The 18,224-nt window shown below is 38.1% G+C and overlaps 1 protein-coding gene across 7 annotated transcripts in view; it reads right to left on the bottom strand.

Annotated features, from left to right (window-relative positions):
* ZNF280D (zinc finger protein 280D) overlaps window positions 1–18,224 on the bottom strand; it is an 89,147-nt gene that overhangs the window by 39,382 nt on the left and 31,541 nt on the right. For all 7 annotated transcript variants that reach the window (XM_036441032.2, XM_036441027.2, XM_045582251.1 and 4 more), the window contains 3 exons: window positions 8,363–8,480; window positions 1,905–2,075; window positions 1,658–1,767 (listed from right to left, as the gene is read on the bottom strand). In XM_036441032.2, the coding sequence (XP_036296925.1) occupies window positions 1,658–1,767; window positions 1,905–2,075; window positions 8,363–8,480 (399 nt within the window). The remainder of the gene's footprint in view (window positions 1–1,657; window positions 1,768–1,904; window positions 2,076–8,362; window positions 8,481–18,224) is intronic.

Below are 18,224 nucleotides of genomic sequence, written 5' to 3'. Positions count from 1 at the left end.
ATCTAAATCTCATTTCATCTGTACTTTGCAGAATTTTTAAATCTAATATTTTAAGAGCTTCCTGTACCAATAATAAGCTCAAACTGTTTTATAATAATTACACAAACAATATTCTGGGTTGAGTTAAAACATTTATTTTATATGAAATGCTTCACCATGTGAATTTTATGTTTGAGTGTTGAAAATTAAATGTATAACTCTGATTTGCATTGTGTCATGTACATACTGGCATGGATAGACACAAAATTAACTGAAGAAACAAAATATTTAACATTAAAAAAGTCAGCTTTTTAACGTTTGAAGCATGACATACTCTAGTAAATAAAATAATATGATTAATGCATTTTTATTTAAAATTAGAATACAATAAGCATCGCATATAATAAAGAGTTAATATACAAACTGACTCTCATGCTCTCACAAGATGGCTGTGTCGGACCAGGCCAGCGGGGGGGTTAGTGAGGGATGAACAAACGACTGAACAAGCAGGCTGTGTGGGGCAACCAACCCAGCAGGGAGGTAAGGGGGAATGGGGGCAGTTGGGAGCAACCCGGATGGCAGAAGGGGGCACTTAGGGGCAACCAGGCCAGTTGGGAGCAACCAGGCTGGTGGTGGTGGTGGTGGTGGGGGGGGGGGGGGGCAGTAAGAGTCAACCGAGCTGGAGGAGGGTGGGAATCAAAGTTAGGGGCAACCAGGCCGACAGTGGGGAGGGGCAGTTGGGAGACATTAGGCTGGCAGGAGGGGCAGTGAGGGGCAACTAGGCCAGCAGGCAGGGGGGCTAGGGGGGAGAGCAGTTATGAGCAACCAGAGCGACAGGGAGAGGGCAGTTGGGGGTGACCTGGCCAGCAGTGGGGGGCAGTTAAGGGCAACCAGGTTGGCAAGGGAGTCAGTTAGGGGTAATCAGGCAGGCAGACAAGCAATTGGGAGCCAGTGGTTCAGGATTGTGAGAGGGATATCCCCAGGATGGGGCCAAAACAAGCAGTCTGGCATCCTCCCTAAGCGGTCCTAGATTGGAGAGGGTGCAGACTGGGTTGAGGGGACCTTCCCCCATGCACGAATTTCGTGCACCAGGCCTCTAGTTCTGTATAATAAAAGGTTAATATGTAAATTGACCGAACAGAACAACCAGTCACTATTACGTGCACTGACCATCAGGGAGCAGTCACTGAATGCACGAGCTGCTCCCTGGTGGTCAGTGCACTCCCACAAGGGGAGTGCTGCTCAGCCTCAAGCCAGGCTCACAGCTGGCAAAGCACAGTGCCAGTGGTGGGAGCCTCCCCCATCTCTGTGGCTATGCTAATAGGATGTCCGACTGATGATTTAGGCCTATTACCCATCAGTCAAACATCCCCCCTGGGCTCACTGACTGCAAGAGGGCACAGGCTGGGCTGAGGAACCCCAGAGAACAAGATTTTGTGCACTGGACCTCTAGTGCATTATGATGTATATGAACTTAATTTTTTTTTAATTTAATGACTAAGAAGGAATATTAAAATCTATGAAAATAATCATTATTCATATAATCATTATTTTCTGTTATATGGAAATATCAATAGGAATTTTTTATCTAAATAACTAAACCATTAATTACTATAAATCAATCAATATTTTTAGAAATTTGCAAACCTTTTTAAAATCAAACTTTGAAAAGTTTTACCTTCATGTGATTTTTCAAAGGATCCAAAAGATTGAAATGAATATTGCACTTTGGACAAGCTCTTGGAAAAGGTGTTCCATTTTTAGATTGAGTAGTTGAGTTACTTGTACCTAAAATAAAGTCAAAATGTATAGTTCAAGATTTATCACTTTTTAACCTTAAATAACCACTAATATTTTGTAAATTTACTATAATTTCTAAATTGTATGTATATATTTCTTTCTTATATGCCACATTTCATATTTACCTTGTGATGACATAGCCTGGGGAGATGTCACTGAAAGAGACTTAGCTGAAGGAAATACAGCTAAGGAATTTGCTCCAGAAACACATTCACTGGGTTTAGACTTTTTTGGATTAACACTGATTACTTCAGAAGTACAAGGACGTTTTGGTAATAACGAACTTTCATTCACACCTACAATAATTTAAACAGTGGAAAAATATTTTTAAACACTTTAGAATATTGCTTATGATTAAATAAAAATACTTTGGAGCTAAAGTAAAGCTATTATAACGAAATTATTATATTAAAAATGACAATAAATTATAGAAATTGTTGTGATTAAGTCAGAAAAATTATGCAAATGTCTATATATACTCAATTCATAAAATATTTCTATGCAAGAAAATATTACTTTGAATATATAAACATCTATGCTGAAAGAAGTCAGACCAAAATTTATCAAGGAAAAAAATTAAAATTGAAGCACAGAGAATATTCCCAATTAAGTTTTTTACAAATGAATTACCTTTAAATGGATAAGGATATTAAATTTTTTTTTCTTTTATTCTAAACATTTAGAGACTCTTTACAAACTTTTGATTTAACAACTTAAAATGTTTAATGAAAAGTTCTTTTCCCATCTAACAAAGAAGTATTCTATTCATGGTTTCAAGTTATCCATTTATTCCAAAGTGAAATCAACTTCTCTTGAGTGACAATTCACTCATTCATACAAAAGGACTCATAATGAAAGGAGTTAAGTTTTGAAGTTATTCCCAGAGCTTCATGGGCTCCTCTTAGGGACAATTGGACATGTCTGACTGGGAAACTGACCTTTTTTTTTTTTTTTTTTATAAGACTGTTACATAAAATAATGTTTGTACAAATATTTCATTTCTAAAAAGAATTTTAGTTTAAAAACTATCACCTTAAATCTAAGAGCTATTAGTCTTATTCTGAGCATTATCAAGAAAATGAGAAAATTTAGGCCTCGTAAAAGTTCTGAACATAACATACAAATGTTCTTGGTAATAAGAACTCAAAACCTTCACATCATATTTTAATGCTCCCCATTATACACTAAAAGTAGAATAAATAAAGTAAATATATCAGAAATATCCCAGCATTGTTCCCATTAAGACTGTGTTAGATAATTTATCAATAGAAAGTTTGCAGGCCAGAAGGGATTGTCAAGAAATATTCAAAGTAAGGAAAAGCAAAACTATCATCCTATATAATAAAGAGCTAATATGCAAATGGTTGTCACACCCTCACACCGGGAGACCTGAGGCCATGACCACCTCGCCCCAGCACTGGGAGACCCGAGGCCACACCCGCCCCCCACCTGGCGGGCCGTGATAGGGGACCTGAAGCTACACACCCTGCTGAGTGGGATTCCCCCACCTGAGGGCTCCCAGACTGTGAAAGGGTGCAGGCCAGGCTGAGGGAACCCCCCCCTCCCGCTCCAGTGCATAACTTTTCATGCACCAGGCCTCAAGTTCTATATAATAAAAGGTTAATATGAAAATAGGCTGAATGGTGGAGCATCCAAACAACCAGTTGCTATGATGAGCGATGACCACCAGGGGACATGCACAGAACACAGCAGGTGTTGGCAGCAGGCAGCAGAACATGGAACATGGCAGGCGTTGGCCACAGAAGGATGGTGGAGCAGGTGAGCAGGGGTGCCAGACCAAGGCAGGGCACCAGTCACTATTATTGGGGCAAGCCTCCGGCGGTTACTGAAAATTCTTTACTCCCACATGCCGTGGTTCCACTTGGTGCTCGCACTTGCTGCCAACAGCAGCCCCACTTGCACCCACTCCCAGAACCGATGCTCACACCTGCATCCAGGGCCAACCCTAATCGCTCGGTGCCTTCAGTGGGTGTGAGTGGCTGCTGCTGGCCCCAATTGCCCCTCAGGGCTTCACCACCTAACCCGTTCCTGAGGGGTGATTGGGGCAGCAGCCACCTCTCACACCCAATGCCAGGACCAGAGCAGCCGCCAGCTCCACTTGCACCCACTCAATCGTTCTGCACTGTCAGTGGGTGGGAGCGGGGCTGTCAGCACAGGGAGCGGCGGCAATGGAAGCAGAGCTGCCAGCATAGAGGAGACTGGGGACTGCGGCAGGAGGGGCCAGGTGGGGGTGCAGAGGATGGGCCAAGACCCACTCCTGTGCCCACCACAGCCTTGCAGCCTACAGTTCCTTTCAAAGTGCACTGAGGCCCTTTTAGAATAAAATGACAGATAAAGAATTCCCAGGCAAGGAAAAACTAAAAGAGTTTATCACCATTAAACTAGTACTCTATGAAACGTTTGGGTCTTGTTTAGGAAGAAAAAGAAAAAATACATAAAATATATAAACAATAAAATGGCAATAAGTACAAATTTATCAATAATTGACTCTAAAACAAAAAAACAAGATAAACGAACAAGCAGAACAGATACAGAGAACATTTTGACGATTGACAGTGTCATGGGGTTGGGGATGAGAGTGAAAAAGGTGAAAGGATTAAAAAATACAAATTAGTTATTACAGAATAGACATAAAGACATAAAGCATAGCATACATCCAATATTCTAAGAAGTATGTATGGTGTTAGATTGGAGCAAGATTTATTGGGATGATCACTTAGTAAGTTATGTAATGTCTAATCACTGGGGTGTACACCTGAAACTAATATATGTCAATTATAATAGAAAAATAATGATTTACAATTGGAAATAAAAGAATAAATATTCCATACTCTGTCACTGACTAGCTATATGTATTCTTGCCTTATTTAATTAACTTCTCTAAGCCTCAATTTCCTCTTTTGTTATTTCACCTTGTTTTACAGAGCAAGCTGTTTTAAGATAAAATAAGATAGAGCATTTAAAGTACTCAACACAATAGCTGTCACACAGAAACCATTCAGTAATAAATAATAGATATAATCATTACTAAAAAATATTTCAGATCTTTAGAAGAAAAAAATTATTCTAATAGATTTACCTATCTGCTTTTTAATAAGGGGAAACATGTCAGAAAAATAAGCCATTATATTAATTGGCTCCTCTGTTTCATCCTTCAAGATAACATAAAAATGATTTTTTTTCCATCTTCAAAGCACATAATTACTAATGGCTATACTGGGGACCTGGGAAATATTTTTTAATCACAGTAGCATTCTCATAAGATGCTCAAGTTACTTGAAAAGCCAATGAATACTGTATTTTGGATTAAGCATCTGATTATATAACAGGCTGAACAATAGAAATAAAACTGTTTTATTTCAAAAACGTTTTTAATGTAAGAAATAAAATCCCTCTGCATTTAAGAGTTTTAAATTCTGACCATTTAACTTATTTATCTCTGTTGTTTTTGGTTTATATTGTTTCCGATACTCAACAGCCCTTTCTCTGCCAGTAAAAAATCCTATTCTCATTCAAGATCAAGTTCAAATCTAATCTCCAGCATTCGTGACTACCTAACAGTGGTCAGTTAATCATGCTACTGAACACACAGCACATATTGTCATTCACAGCAACTATCTGTTGTCAAGTCCTTTAAAGCTCATAATGCATTTTCACATTTTAACTTATTTTGTACTTCAAAAAGCCCCGACTAAAATAGAGAAAGAATTAAAAATTTATCTCCAAATGGTTGATTCCACATCTAGAGAATGCACTAAATAAGAAAAACAAGAGTTCCATTTTAATATGAAAAAAACTAAAGTGTAAAGACTTGATAAAGACTACGAAAATCTCAAGACTAACATTTCTAAATCATCCTACTTAGTGCTCAGGCTGAACTCTTTCTGTAGTAGGAAACTTAAAGAGTAAGTGCTACTGTCATTACTGCAAGAAGTTTCAAGAATTCAGACCTTTCCTATGAATAAAGTCCATGTGTTTTATAAAACCTGACTTAAGATAACTATTTTTTTTCCCATGTTCCTTTTGGTTCCTACCTATTTTTTTATTTTTATGGATTGACTTGAGAGAGGAAGGGGAAGGGAGATAAGGGGAGAGAGAGGGAGAGGTTTGTTGTTCCATTTATTTATATAGATACATCGGTTGATTCTTATATGTGCCCTTTCAAGGGATCCAACCTGCAATCTTAGCATATTGAGACAAAGCTCTAACTGTTTTGGGCCAAAGCTGGTTCCTATCTATTTTAAAAACTAGATTTCTACAAGTATCACAAGTAAGTGACACCCAAAGAAGTGAGTATCAAATAAGTATTATCTAAACAGAAAAGCATCTTAGGCACTAATATTACTATTAAAACATTGAGAGAGGTTTGGTAAATTTTCTACATTGATTTGTTAGAAAATAACTTAAAAAGTCCAAAAAATCTTGTGTATCTCTATTTGGTCAAATATTTGAAATATTTCAAAATTGCTAATATACAAAGCATAACTGCTTTAATTACAGGCAATTTTCAATTATATAAAAATCTTTCATAGCAAACTACTTTATTATAGATTAATGAAGTTTTTTGTTATCTACATTAAAAGAGAAAAATGAAAATTGATCTTATCTCCACGATGCCCATCAGCCAATCAGGAGTGACTATGCAAAGTAACCTGACAAAGATGAAAGGTTAATTTGCATACATGGGCATGGAGTAGCCTGGATCCCCAGAATATCCTCAGGACCCAGGCATCTCCGAGTCTGTAGGCCTGTGCCTAGGCCCTGAGCGGCTGAGGTCCCAGAACTTCCTCGGCCACCAGTGGCCTACAGGAGCTAGCGCCAATCAGCCCAGGTCATGGGACGAGTGGCCAGGGCCGTCAACTGGGCTGGGTCCCAGGACAAGCGGCAGGGAGCACCAAGCGCAAGCAATAAGCGGCCCAGGTCCACAAACCCTAGTCCAGAAAAAACAGTGAATGCAGGGCCTCCCCCCTGGCAGCCGGGGCACACCCCTAGCCCAGTGGACACAATGCAGGGGATCCTCTGAGCATGGGCTACAGAGGAAACAGCTTTTCTTTTTAAAAAATATATATTTTATTGATTTCTTACAGAGAAGAGGGGAGAGGGATTGACTGTCAGAAACATCGATTAGAGAGAAACATCGATCAACTACCTCCTGCACACTCCCCACTAGGGATGTGCCCCCAACCAAGGTACATGCCCTTAATAGGAATCAAACCTGGCACCCTTCAGTCTGCAGGCCAACACTTTATCCAGTGAGCCAAAACAGTTTGAGCGTAAACACCTTTTCTGACCGCTCATTGGCTAAGCTCCCTGTACATAGCAACTTGTGGTATTCTTGGGAACTTGGGTAGTAAGAATCCAAGAAGGTGATCTACAGTTTTTCCACACTCCTGGAGAAAAATAATGAAGGTCTGCTGTTGGAGGGGCTAAAAAATATCATATCCTGCCCTACCCGGTTTGGTTCAGTGGATAGAGCCCCACCTACCAACAGCAGGGTCCAGGTTCGATTCTGATCAAGGGCATGTACCTGGGTTGCAGGCTCCTCCCTGGCCAGAGCCCATGTGAGGGCTCATGTAGGAGGCAACCAATCAAAAGTGTCCCTCTCACACTGATGTTTCTCTCTGTCTCGCCCCCTCTCTCTCTTCAATACTCTCTAAAAATCAATTGAAACATATCCTCAGTTGAGGATTTAAAAAAGAAAAAAAGAAATGTCATATCCTATGAAAGACACATCTTGAAAATGCCTAAAGTAAGTTGTCATTTTTTCATGGTGAAGGGACTGGAGTCTGTGTTGATGAAAACACCTTGGCAGTTGTGGTGGCTGGCAGAGGCTGTGGAAGCAGGGTGATGGGGCTGGTGCCTTCACCTGCTCAGCCTGCTCACCTCCCAAAGAGGGAGGCTAGACTTCGGCTTAGAAAATCCCCTGAGGGCTCCCAGTCCAGGCTGTGAGAGGAGGCAGGCTGGATTGAGGGATACCTCTCACCCAGTGCAGGTATTTCATGAACCAGGCCCCTAGTTAATATATCATCGAAGAACTCTAACTCATCTTCAATAGGGACATTTCATTACTCCTTCAAAAGCTAATTAACAAATACTAACTATATACAAATTTATTATAACCACTTTATAACAGCACTCTATAATCATATTTATCACGTCAATCATTAAATTAGTAGAAAGACACTAAGCTAATTAAAACATTAACTATAATTACTTTTTTACACTCGTCATCATAGAAGGTAATTAGTACTTCCTTTAACAGAGTATTCAGGTTATCAAAGGACTTCTCTAACTTAAGGAAATTATTTTCAGTGCATGTTTAATGCAAGTGAACAACAATCTCAAAGTCAATTAGCCTACTTAATTAAAAGGAGGTAGTAAAATATGCTATCATTAAATAAGATTTAAAATGACCCAAGAAAAGCATTCAAGATTAGCACTATTCTACCTTACTTTATAAAAAACTAAACATGAAGAAAAAGACTTCAAACAGAAAATCAATTTCATATGCATATTCACCAAGTTTCTTTTTATAATTTGTTGAAAAAGTACTAAAACCAACCTGTTATAGAAAGTGTCGGTCCCCCTTGGTAATGTGATAATCCTGTATCCTGGGTCAAGTCAAACAGCAACTCTGTAGAATTATTAGATGCAACTCGTGATGAGTTTGTTATGTAACCCTGTTGAAATATTTCAAAAGAGGAGTATTACATTTATTCAACACAGTTATAATTATTCTGTTTCATACTTTTATAAAAGTAAATTTAACTGCATGCACTATTATAATAATCATCTTTGATAATTCAATTACTAATAACTTATAAAACACAAAGGTATTAATACCATCTACCAAAATTACCATCTTCTAAAGTTGAAAGCAAACTGAGAATTGGCTTATTCCAAACTAGTTAATTAAAACAAGGGGGACAAGTTCTAGCATAAGTTGCTTTTTTTTTTAAATATGTTTTTATTGACTTTTTATATTGATAGATAGGAAGGGAAAGGGATAGAGAGCTAGAAACATCAATGACAGAGAAACACCGATCAGCTGCCTCCTGCAAACCCCCCTACTGGGGATAAAAGCCTACAACCAAGGCACATGCCCTCGACCAGAATCGAACCCATGGGGGAAGAGGGAGGTCCTTTCAGTACAAACTGACGTTCTATCCACTGAGCCAAACCAGTCAGGACATCTAGCATAATTTTTTCAAGGTAAAATAAACATATAAATCCATTTTAAGTCAGTGAGATTACTGTACTTTATAAAGCTCCTAAAAATTCAGTATTCCCAACAAAAAGCAAGTAACAAAACTTAGCGAAATCTTTGGGTAAATGCAAGGAAAAGTAAAAAGTCCTCATCTGTCCCTCTCTTAGCACTTATTTTGGAAGGTAGCCTGAAAGGTTTTTCTCTGTACCTTTTGGCCTAGACCAGTGGTCAGCAAACTCATTAGTCAATAGAGCCAAATATAATAGTACAACGATTGAAATTTTTTTTGAGAGGCAAATTTTTTAAACTTAAACTTCTTCTAACGCCACTTCTTCAAATAGACTCGCCCAGCCACAGTATTTTGTGGAAGAGCCACACTCAAGAGGCCAAAGAGCCGCATGTGGCTCTCGAGTCGCAGTTTGCTGAACACGGATCTATACTATATGAAGAAAAATATTCAAAATATATCTGTCTCTTTATAACTTTCCCCCCAAAAATAAACATTAAAGTAAAAATGTAAAAGTTTTGTTTTGTGCTAATAAATTGAGGAATAACTATATTTTTAAAATTTTGCTTTGCTACCAACTTTTCTATTGACGTGGATTTGCTAATTATGAAAACAATTGGGTGAAGGCAATCAAAGGTAAAAAATTCCACCCGTAAGTCACAGCAATGTAATTTACAGCATTGTAACCACAGTTAAAAATAGCCCTGGTCAGTGTGGCTCATTGGTAGAGCGTCTGTCTGCTCACCTAAGGGTCTCAGGTTTGACTGACACCCAAGGGACCTTTCTTGGTTGCAGGTTTGTTCCCTGGCCCTAGATGAGGCACCTCCCAGAGGCAACCAACTGATGTGTCTCTCTCACATCCACGTTTCTCTCTCGGCCTCCTTCTTAATTTCTACTCTCTGGAAATCAATAGAAAAATTATCCTCAGGTGAAGATGAACAAAATAACAATAATAATAATATACTGAATATTTGAAAGTGGCTAAGATATTAAAATTTCTTATTTAAAAAAAACTCCATACATATGGTGACAGTTAACTAGACTTACTACAGATATCATTTTGCAATATACTACATACAAGTAATCAAATATTTATGTTGTACACTGAAAATTCATATATTGTTAATTATACCCCAAAAGTAATTAAGAGAAAGAAATGGGTCTTTCTTATCACAGCCTGTACACATTACAGACCTGTGACTAAATAAATGAAGCTAAATGAAGGCTATTGTTTTAGAAAAAGTTATGGAAACAGGTATGGAAGTAACCCAAACCACCTTTAGTATTTAAAGGCCTAACAGAAAGATAGCTGCATTTGAGCTTTACCATATAATATTTTAAAAAATCAATAATGCTAGTCATATCACTTAATTGTAACCAACCACAATCTCAATTCAAAATAAATATTTTCTCCAAATATTTGCCCTTAAAAAAATAGAAACTATTCACTTGCGTTTTAAAAAATAGTACTTTAAAAGAAATATAAAGTAAATACTGATAACACTTCCTGGTTAATTACCACAATTTCATAGCCCAGGTTCATGTTATTCAACATTAACTGATTAAAATAACTCAGCAACAGGGTATTTTAACATTTTATAAAATAGTTTGGAAAGATATCAAATACAACAGTAAGGCATTAGACTGGGATTAAGAGGACCTGCACATCCTACCTAATAAAAGAGTAATATGTAAATTAATCATCACAACCTGGTTGTGTTGTATTTTGTGCCTTTAAATCAATATAACCAGACATCCTGAAAAGAGAGACCATGGAGAGACAAAGATACAGATCACAAATGAAAGAAAAGCACGCATCACCAGAAAAGTAAACGAGTTAGAGGCAAGCAACCTATCAGAGCAAGAATTCAGAGTAATGATCATAAGATGGCTGAAAAGAATGGAAGACAAATTTGACAATATGAGTAAGACTCAAGAGGAAATGAAGAAGAACCAAGGAGAAATGAAGATGTATCAAGAAGGAATTAAAGCCGAAACCGGTTTGGCTCAGTGGTAGAGCGTCGGTCTGCGGACTGGGAGATCCCAGGTTCGATTCCGGTCAGGGGCATGTACATTGGTTGCAGGCACATCCCCAGTAGGGGGTGTGCAAGAGGCAGCTGGTCAATGTTTCTCTCTCATCGACATTTCTAGCTATCTCTCCCTTCCTCTCTGTGCAAAATCAATAAAATATATGTAAAAAAGAAAAAAGAAAAAAAAAAAAGGAATGAAAAATGACATCGCTACTATGAAGAATTCAATAGAAAGCATCAAGAGCAGACTAGCAGAAGCAGAGGACCGCATCAGTGAGCTAGAAGACAAGATAAAAACAAAAACAAAAACAAAAAAACAACAACAACAACAACAATTAGAGCTGCTTCTAGAAAAAAAAAATTAAAAAGCAGGAGGAGAGCCTAAGGGAACTTTGGGACAATACAAAACAAAACAATATTAGAATAATAGGGGTTCCAGAAGGAAATGAAACTGAGAAAGACATGGAAAATGTATTTCAAGAAATAACGACAGAAAACTTTCCTGAGATAGAGAAGAAAAAACCCACACAAATCCAAGATGCTCACAGAGTCCCAAAATCCCAAAAGACCGACGCCAACACACATTATAATTAAACTGGCAAACACCAACCACAAAGTAAGAATCTTAAAAGCAGCTAGAGAGAGACAGAAAGTTACATATAAAGGAACTCCCATCAGATTAGCAACTGATTTCTCAACAGAAACTCATCAGGTCAGAAGGGAATGGGATGAAATATACAAAGTCATGCAAAGGAAGGGTCTGAATCCAAGAATACTGTACCCAGCAATGCTATCAATCAAAATTGAAGGTGAAATCAGGAGCTTCACAGACAAAAAAAAAGACTAAAGGAATTTATCTCCACCAAACCAGCAATGCAAGAAATGCTAAAAGGTCTACTGTAAAAATAAAGAAATAGGAAACAAAGAAGGAACACGGGTACAGAATAAAAATGGCGTCAAGTAAGTACCTATCAATAATAACTGTAAATGTAAATGGATTAAGTGCTCCAATCAAAAGACATAGGGTAACAGATTGGATAAGAAAACAAGACCCATATATCTGTTGTCTACAAGAAACCCACTTCAGAAAAAAAGACACACACAGACTGAGGGTGAAGGGATGGAAAAAGGTTTTCCAGGCGAATGGAAATGAAAAAAAAAAAAAAAAAAAAAGCTGGGGTAGCAATACTTATATTGGACAAATTAGACCTCAAAGTGAAGGACATAACAAGAGATAATGAAGGCCACTTCATAATACTAAAGGGAGCAATCCATCAAGAAGAAATAACCCTGGTAAACATATATGCACCCAATACAGGAGCACCCAAAAACATTTAAAAAAAATTAATAGCAATACAATCATAGTAGGAGATTTTAATACCCCACTGTCACCTTCGGACAAATCATCTAAACAAAAAATCAGCAAAGAAATATCAATCCTAAATGATGCACTAGACCAGATGGAATTAATCGGCATCTTCAGAACATTCCACCCCAAAGCCACAGAATATACATTCTTCTCAAGTGCACATGGGACATTCTCAAAGATAGACCACATGTTGGGACATAGTCTCTTCAAATTCAAGAAGACAGAAATCATATCAAGCATCTTTTCAGATCATAGTGGAATAAAACTGGAAATTAACTACAATAAAAATAATCCAAAGAAATCAAACACATGGAGATTAAACAGCATGCTATTAAACAAGGACTGGGTTACTAGAGAAATCAAGGAAGAAATTAAAAACATCATGGCAACAAATGACAATGGAAACACAACAATCCAAAATCTATGGGACACAGCAAAAGCAGTTTTGAGAGGGAAGTTTATATCCCTACAAGCCTATTGCAAAAACAAGAAAAAAAATGGTAACAAAGTATCTAACTCTACAACTCAAAGAGTTAGAAAAAGAGCAACAAGAAAAACCCAGTGTAAGCAGAAGGAAGGAAATAATAAAAATCAGAGCGAAGATAAACATAGAGACCAAAGAAACAATACATAAGATCAACAAAACCAAGAGCTGGTTCTTTGAAAGGATAAACAAGATTGATGAGCCTCTAGCAAGACTAACCAAGAAACGAAGAGAGAGGACCCAAATAAACAAAATCAGAAACGAAAGAGGTGAAATAACAGACCCCGCCGAAATACAAAGGATTGTAACAAAATACTACGAACAACTCTATTCCAACAAAATGGACAACCTGGAGGAAATGGACATATTCCTAGAAAAATACAACCTTCCAAAACTCAATCAGGAAGAATCTAAAAACCTCAATAAACCAGTGACTTGGGAAGAAATTGAAACAGTCATCAAAAAACTTTCAGCACACAAAAGCCCAGGGCCAGATGGCTTCACAGGAAACTTTTACCAAACATTCAAAGAAGAACTAAAACCTATTCTCCTCAGACTATTCCAAAAAATTCAAGAGGAAGAAACACTTCCAAACTCCTTCTATGAAGCCAGCCTCACTCAAATACCAAAACCAGATAAAGACAACTCAATGAAAGAGAATTACATGCAAATATCCCTCATGAACTTAGATGCCAAAATCCTCAACAAAATTCTAGCAAATTTGCTCCAGCAGAACATCACAAAGATCATACACCACGACCAAGTAGGATTTATTCAGGGAATGCAAGGATGGTACAATATCCGCAAATCAATAAACATGATACATCACATAAACAAATTGAGAGATAAAAATCATATAGTCATATCAATTGATGCAGAAAAAGCATTTAATAAAATCCAACACCCTTTCCTGATAAAAACTCTCAACAAGGTGGGAGTACAAGGATCATACCTCAACATAATAAAAGCTATATATGATAGACCCACAGCCAACATCATACTCAATGGGCAAAAACTAAAACCAGTCCCTCTAAGAACAAGAACAAGACAGGGTTGCCCACTCTCACCACTCCTGTTTGACATAGTACTGGAAGTACTAGCCATTGCAATTAGACAAGAAGAGGAAATAAAAGGCATCCAAATTGGAAAAGAAGAAGTAAAGTTATCCTTATTTGCAGATGACATGATATTGTACATAAAAAACCCAAAAGACTCCATAAAAAACTAATAGGCTTAATAAATGAATTTGGCAATGTAGCAGGATACAAAATTAACGCCAAGAAATCTACGGCATTTCTGTACACCAATAGTGAACTTGCAGAAATAGAGACTAAAAAGGCAATCCCATTTACCATCGCACCAAAAAAATTAATATACCTAGGAATAAACTTAATTTAGGAGGTAAAAGACCTATATGCAGAAAACTACACGACACTGAAAAAAGAGATGGAGGAAGATGTAAACAGATGGAAGAACATACCATGCTCATGGATTATAGAATCAACATCATTAAAATGTCCATACTTCCCAAAGCAATTTATAGGTTCAATGCACTCCCCATTAAAATACCAACAGCATATTTCACTGACCTAGAAAGAACTCTCCAAAAGTTCATTTGGAACAATAAAAGACCCCGAATAGCCACAGCAATCCTGAGAAAGAAGAGTAAAGTAGGAGGATCTCAATACCAGATTTGAAGCTGTATTACAAAGCTACTGTCCTCAAAACAGCCTGGTATTGGCACAAGAACAGACATATAGATCAATGGAATAGAACAGAGAATCCAGATAACAACCCAAATCGCTATGCTCAATTAATATTTGACAAAGGAGGCACGAACATACAATGGAGTCAAGACAGTCTCTTCAATAAATGGTGTGGGGAAAATTGGACAGATACATGCAAAAGAATGAAACTAGATCACCAACTTACACCATTCACAAAAATAAACTCAAAATGGATACAGGACTTAACATAAGACAAGAAACCATAAAAATATTGTACTAGAGGCATCCACAAGAAGCAAAATCTCAGACATATGCCAAAAGAACTTCTTCACTGATACGGCCCCTAGGGAAATGGAAGCTAAAGAGAAAATAAACAAATGGGACTACATCAAAATAAAAAAGCTTTTTTTTACAGTAAAAGAAACCATCAACAAAACAACAAGAAAGCCCACTTTAAATATCTTCTCAAAAGAAGACAGAAGGAAGGCCAAGAGGCACATGAAAACATGCTCAAAGTCACTAATTATCCGAGAGATGCAAATCAAAATAACGTGGTACCATCTCACACCTATCAGAATGGCCAACATCAACAAATCAACAAACGACAAGTGTTGGCGAGGTTGCAGAGAAAAAGGAACCCTCGTTCACTGCTGGTGGGAATGTAGACTGGTGCAACCACTGTGGAGAACAGTATGGAGCTTCCTCAAAAAACTGAAGATGGAACCCCCATTTGACCCAGTAATCCCACTCCTAGGAATATATCCCAAGAAACTAGAAACACCAATCAGAAAGGATATATGCACCCCTATGTTCATAGCAGCACAATTTACAAAAGCTAGAATTTGGAAACAGCTGAGGTGCCCATCAGCAATGATTGGATCAAAAAACTATGGTACATCTACACAATGGAATATTATGCTCTCATAAAAAAGAAGAAATTCTCATCATTTGCAGCAACCTGGATGGAATTGGAGAACATCATGCTGAGTGAAATAAGCCAATCAATGAAAGAGAAACACCACATATCCTCACTCATTAATGGATAATAAAGAACATTATAAACTGATGAACCAAAAGATATAGAGACAGTAAAGCAACAAGCAGACTGTCAAATTACAGCGGGGAGGGTAGGGAGATCTGGGGTAGATAAGAGGTCAACCAAAGTACTTGTATACATGCATATAAGTACAATCAATGGACATAAAACTCTGGGGAGGAAGAGAATGTATGGGAGGGGGAGGCAATGGTATATGTACACAGATAGCAATTTAATAAAATAAAAAACAGAGTAATATGTAAATTAACCATCACACTGCTATACCCACAAGCCACACCCATAAGCTACACCCACTAGCCAATCAGAGCGAGTATGCAAATAAACTCAACCAAGGTGGCTACCAGGAGAGAGGCTTGGGTTTCCCCCGCAACAGAGGAAGCCAAGCTTTCCACACACTCTGGCGGGCCCAAGACTCCACTCCAGTATACAGGTTTCAATTTTAGAAATGGCAGCAGGCACAGATCAAGCAGGAGGCTTGGCTCGGCTCCAGGCTACAAAGTTTCAATTGTAGAAGGTTAATAAATTCCAAATACCAGGGCCTCCACTTGGGGCGCCAGGGGGTGTGGTTGGCCTGCAAACTACCACAAGCCCCTCGCCCAGGCCGCTCCACACCCCAATGGAACCCCACACTAATCCAGGACACCCTTCCGGGCAAACCAGCTGGTCCCCACCCATGCACCAGGTCTCTATCCTATCTAATAAAAGAGTAATATGCAGACTGACCTTCACTCCAACACACAAGATCAAGATAGCTGCCCCCATGTGATCAAAGATCCTGCCCCCATGTGGACACAAGATGGCCACCACAAGATGGCCAGCAAGGGAGGACAGTTGCGAGACACCAGGCCTGCAAGGGAGGGCAGTTGAGAGGGACCAGGCCTGCAAGGAAGAAGGCAATCAACCTTGCAGGGGAGGCAGTTAGGGGTGACCAGGACGGCAGAGGAGGGGAGTTGGGGAAAAACTGGCTGGCAGGGGAACAGTTAGGCACCCATTAGGCTGGCATGGGAATGGTTAGGGTGTGATCAGGCTGGCAGGCAGAAGCAGTTAGGGGCAAGTAGGAAGACAGGCAGGCGAGCAGTTAGGAGCCAGCAGTCCTGGATTGTCAGACATCCCTTGAGAGCTCCCAGATTGGAAAGTGTGCAGGCTAGCCTGAGGGACACCTCCCCGACCCCATACACAAATTTTGTGCACCAGGCCTCTAGTTTATTTATAAAATCCTGGGCAAGTCACATCTGAGCTTCAGGTTAGTCACCTTTCAAATTTAAATGTACTTGCACTACACAGTACATACATGTTTCAAATATACTTGCAATTCACAGTGAATGTATGAATTAAATCAAGTACTTGACTAATGAAGACCCAATATTATACATCATTCTATAAATGTATAGACTGGCTACAGTTATGTAAGGTTCCTGATATTGCCCCAACTTCTTATTGCAAAGCCTATGTCCTTAGGCTATATCACACTGACTTTATGGGTGATAATAGATCCCTGCTCTCTAAAGAAGATGCTAAAGTATAGGGATATTCCATCAAAAAGGAAATATGCAAAAACAGAACATAAAATGAAAAGGTATAATTTATTAACAATAGTTGTTTCCAAAATTCAGAGTAAATTCCCTTAAAGTGTATTCTCAATTCATTCCAGAATACATCTGTCATTCTTAACTTTAACTGTACATTAGAATCACTTGGGAGAGTTGTTTAAAATGCATCATTTGGGGACCCACCCAGACCAATTGGTAAAATCTCTTATTTAAATACTCTCCAAGATTGGGAAACATCAAATAGGTGCTTTGATTTAAAAACTATGCCCATATAAATAAAACACTGTAATTTAGAAAGTTTTAGTTTCTAACTTTTATAACACCAAAGGTACCACCCACATTTTTTTTTTTTTTTTTTTTTCTGTCTGAGTCCAATGCTGGAAAGATTTTTCTAGCAAACTGAATTAAATAACTAAATTTCTTTTTTTTGGTTTTCTATTCTCCAAATGCCAAATACCTTACAATAAGCATTAGAAAACCACTGACTTAATGTGATTCCAACTAACAGCAAATAATCTTTATATTTTGGGTAGCTTTCCATCTATCCTGGCATTCAATTATAGCCTATAGAACTTAAGAAGCCAAAATTGAGAGTCAGTGGTCTGGGAAAAATCTCTCGTTTTAGAAATAAAGAAAATGAGGCTCAGAGAAACTTGACAATGGTTAAGAGGAAGACAAAATCAGCATTCAAGTCTCTTGCTTCAATCTAAGTCTTTTAAATACTAGTTCAGGGCTCATTTCACTATTAATCATTACTTCAGAATGCTGAAACCACAGAAAAGAATTTGCAAAGGGGGAGGGAGGAGTTGGTGGGAGGTGTCTGCCCAAAGACATTCTTATTTTTTATGATATACTGTATAACATATTCAAGATATAAATGGAAGGTGCACTTATTTAGCCATAGTTTTAAAAGGCTGTAGTCTTCCTTTTCTTTTTCTTTTAAATATATTTTATTGATTTTTCACAGAGGAAGAGAGAGGGATAGAGAGCTAG

Source organism: Pipistrellus kuhlii, unplaced genomic scaffold (assembly GCF_014108245.1).
Source record: "Pipistrellus kuhlii isolate mPipKuh1 unplaced genomic scaffold, mPipKuh1.p scaffold_m20_p_1, whole genome shotgun sequence".
NCBI classification, from domain to species: Eukaryota; Metazoa; Chordata; class Mammalia; order Chiroptera; family Vespertilionidae; genus Pipistrellus; species Pipistrellus kuhlii.
The sequence above is the reverse complement of the archived record's forward strand: the minus strand, read 5'-3'. Positions and strand labels throughout refer to the sequence as shown.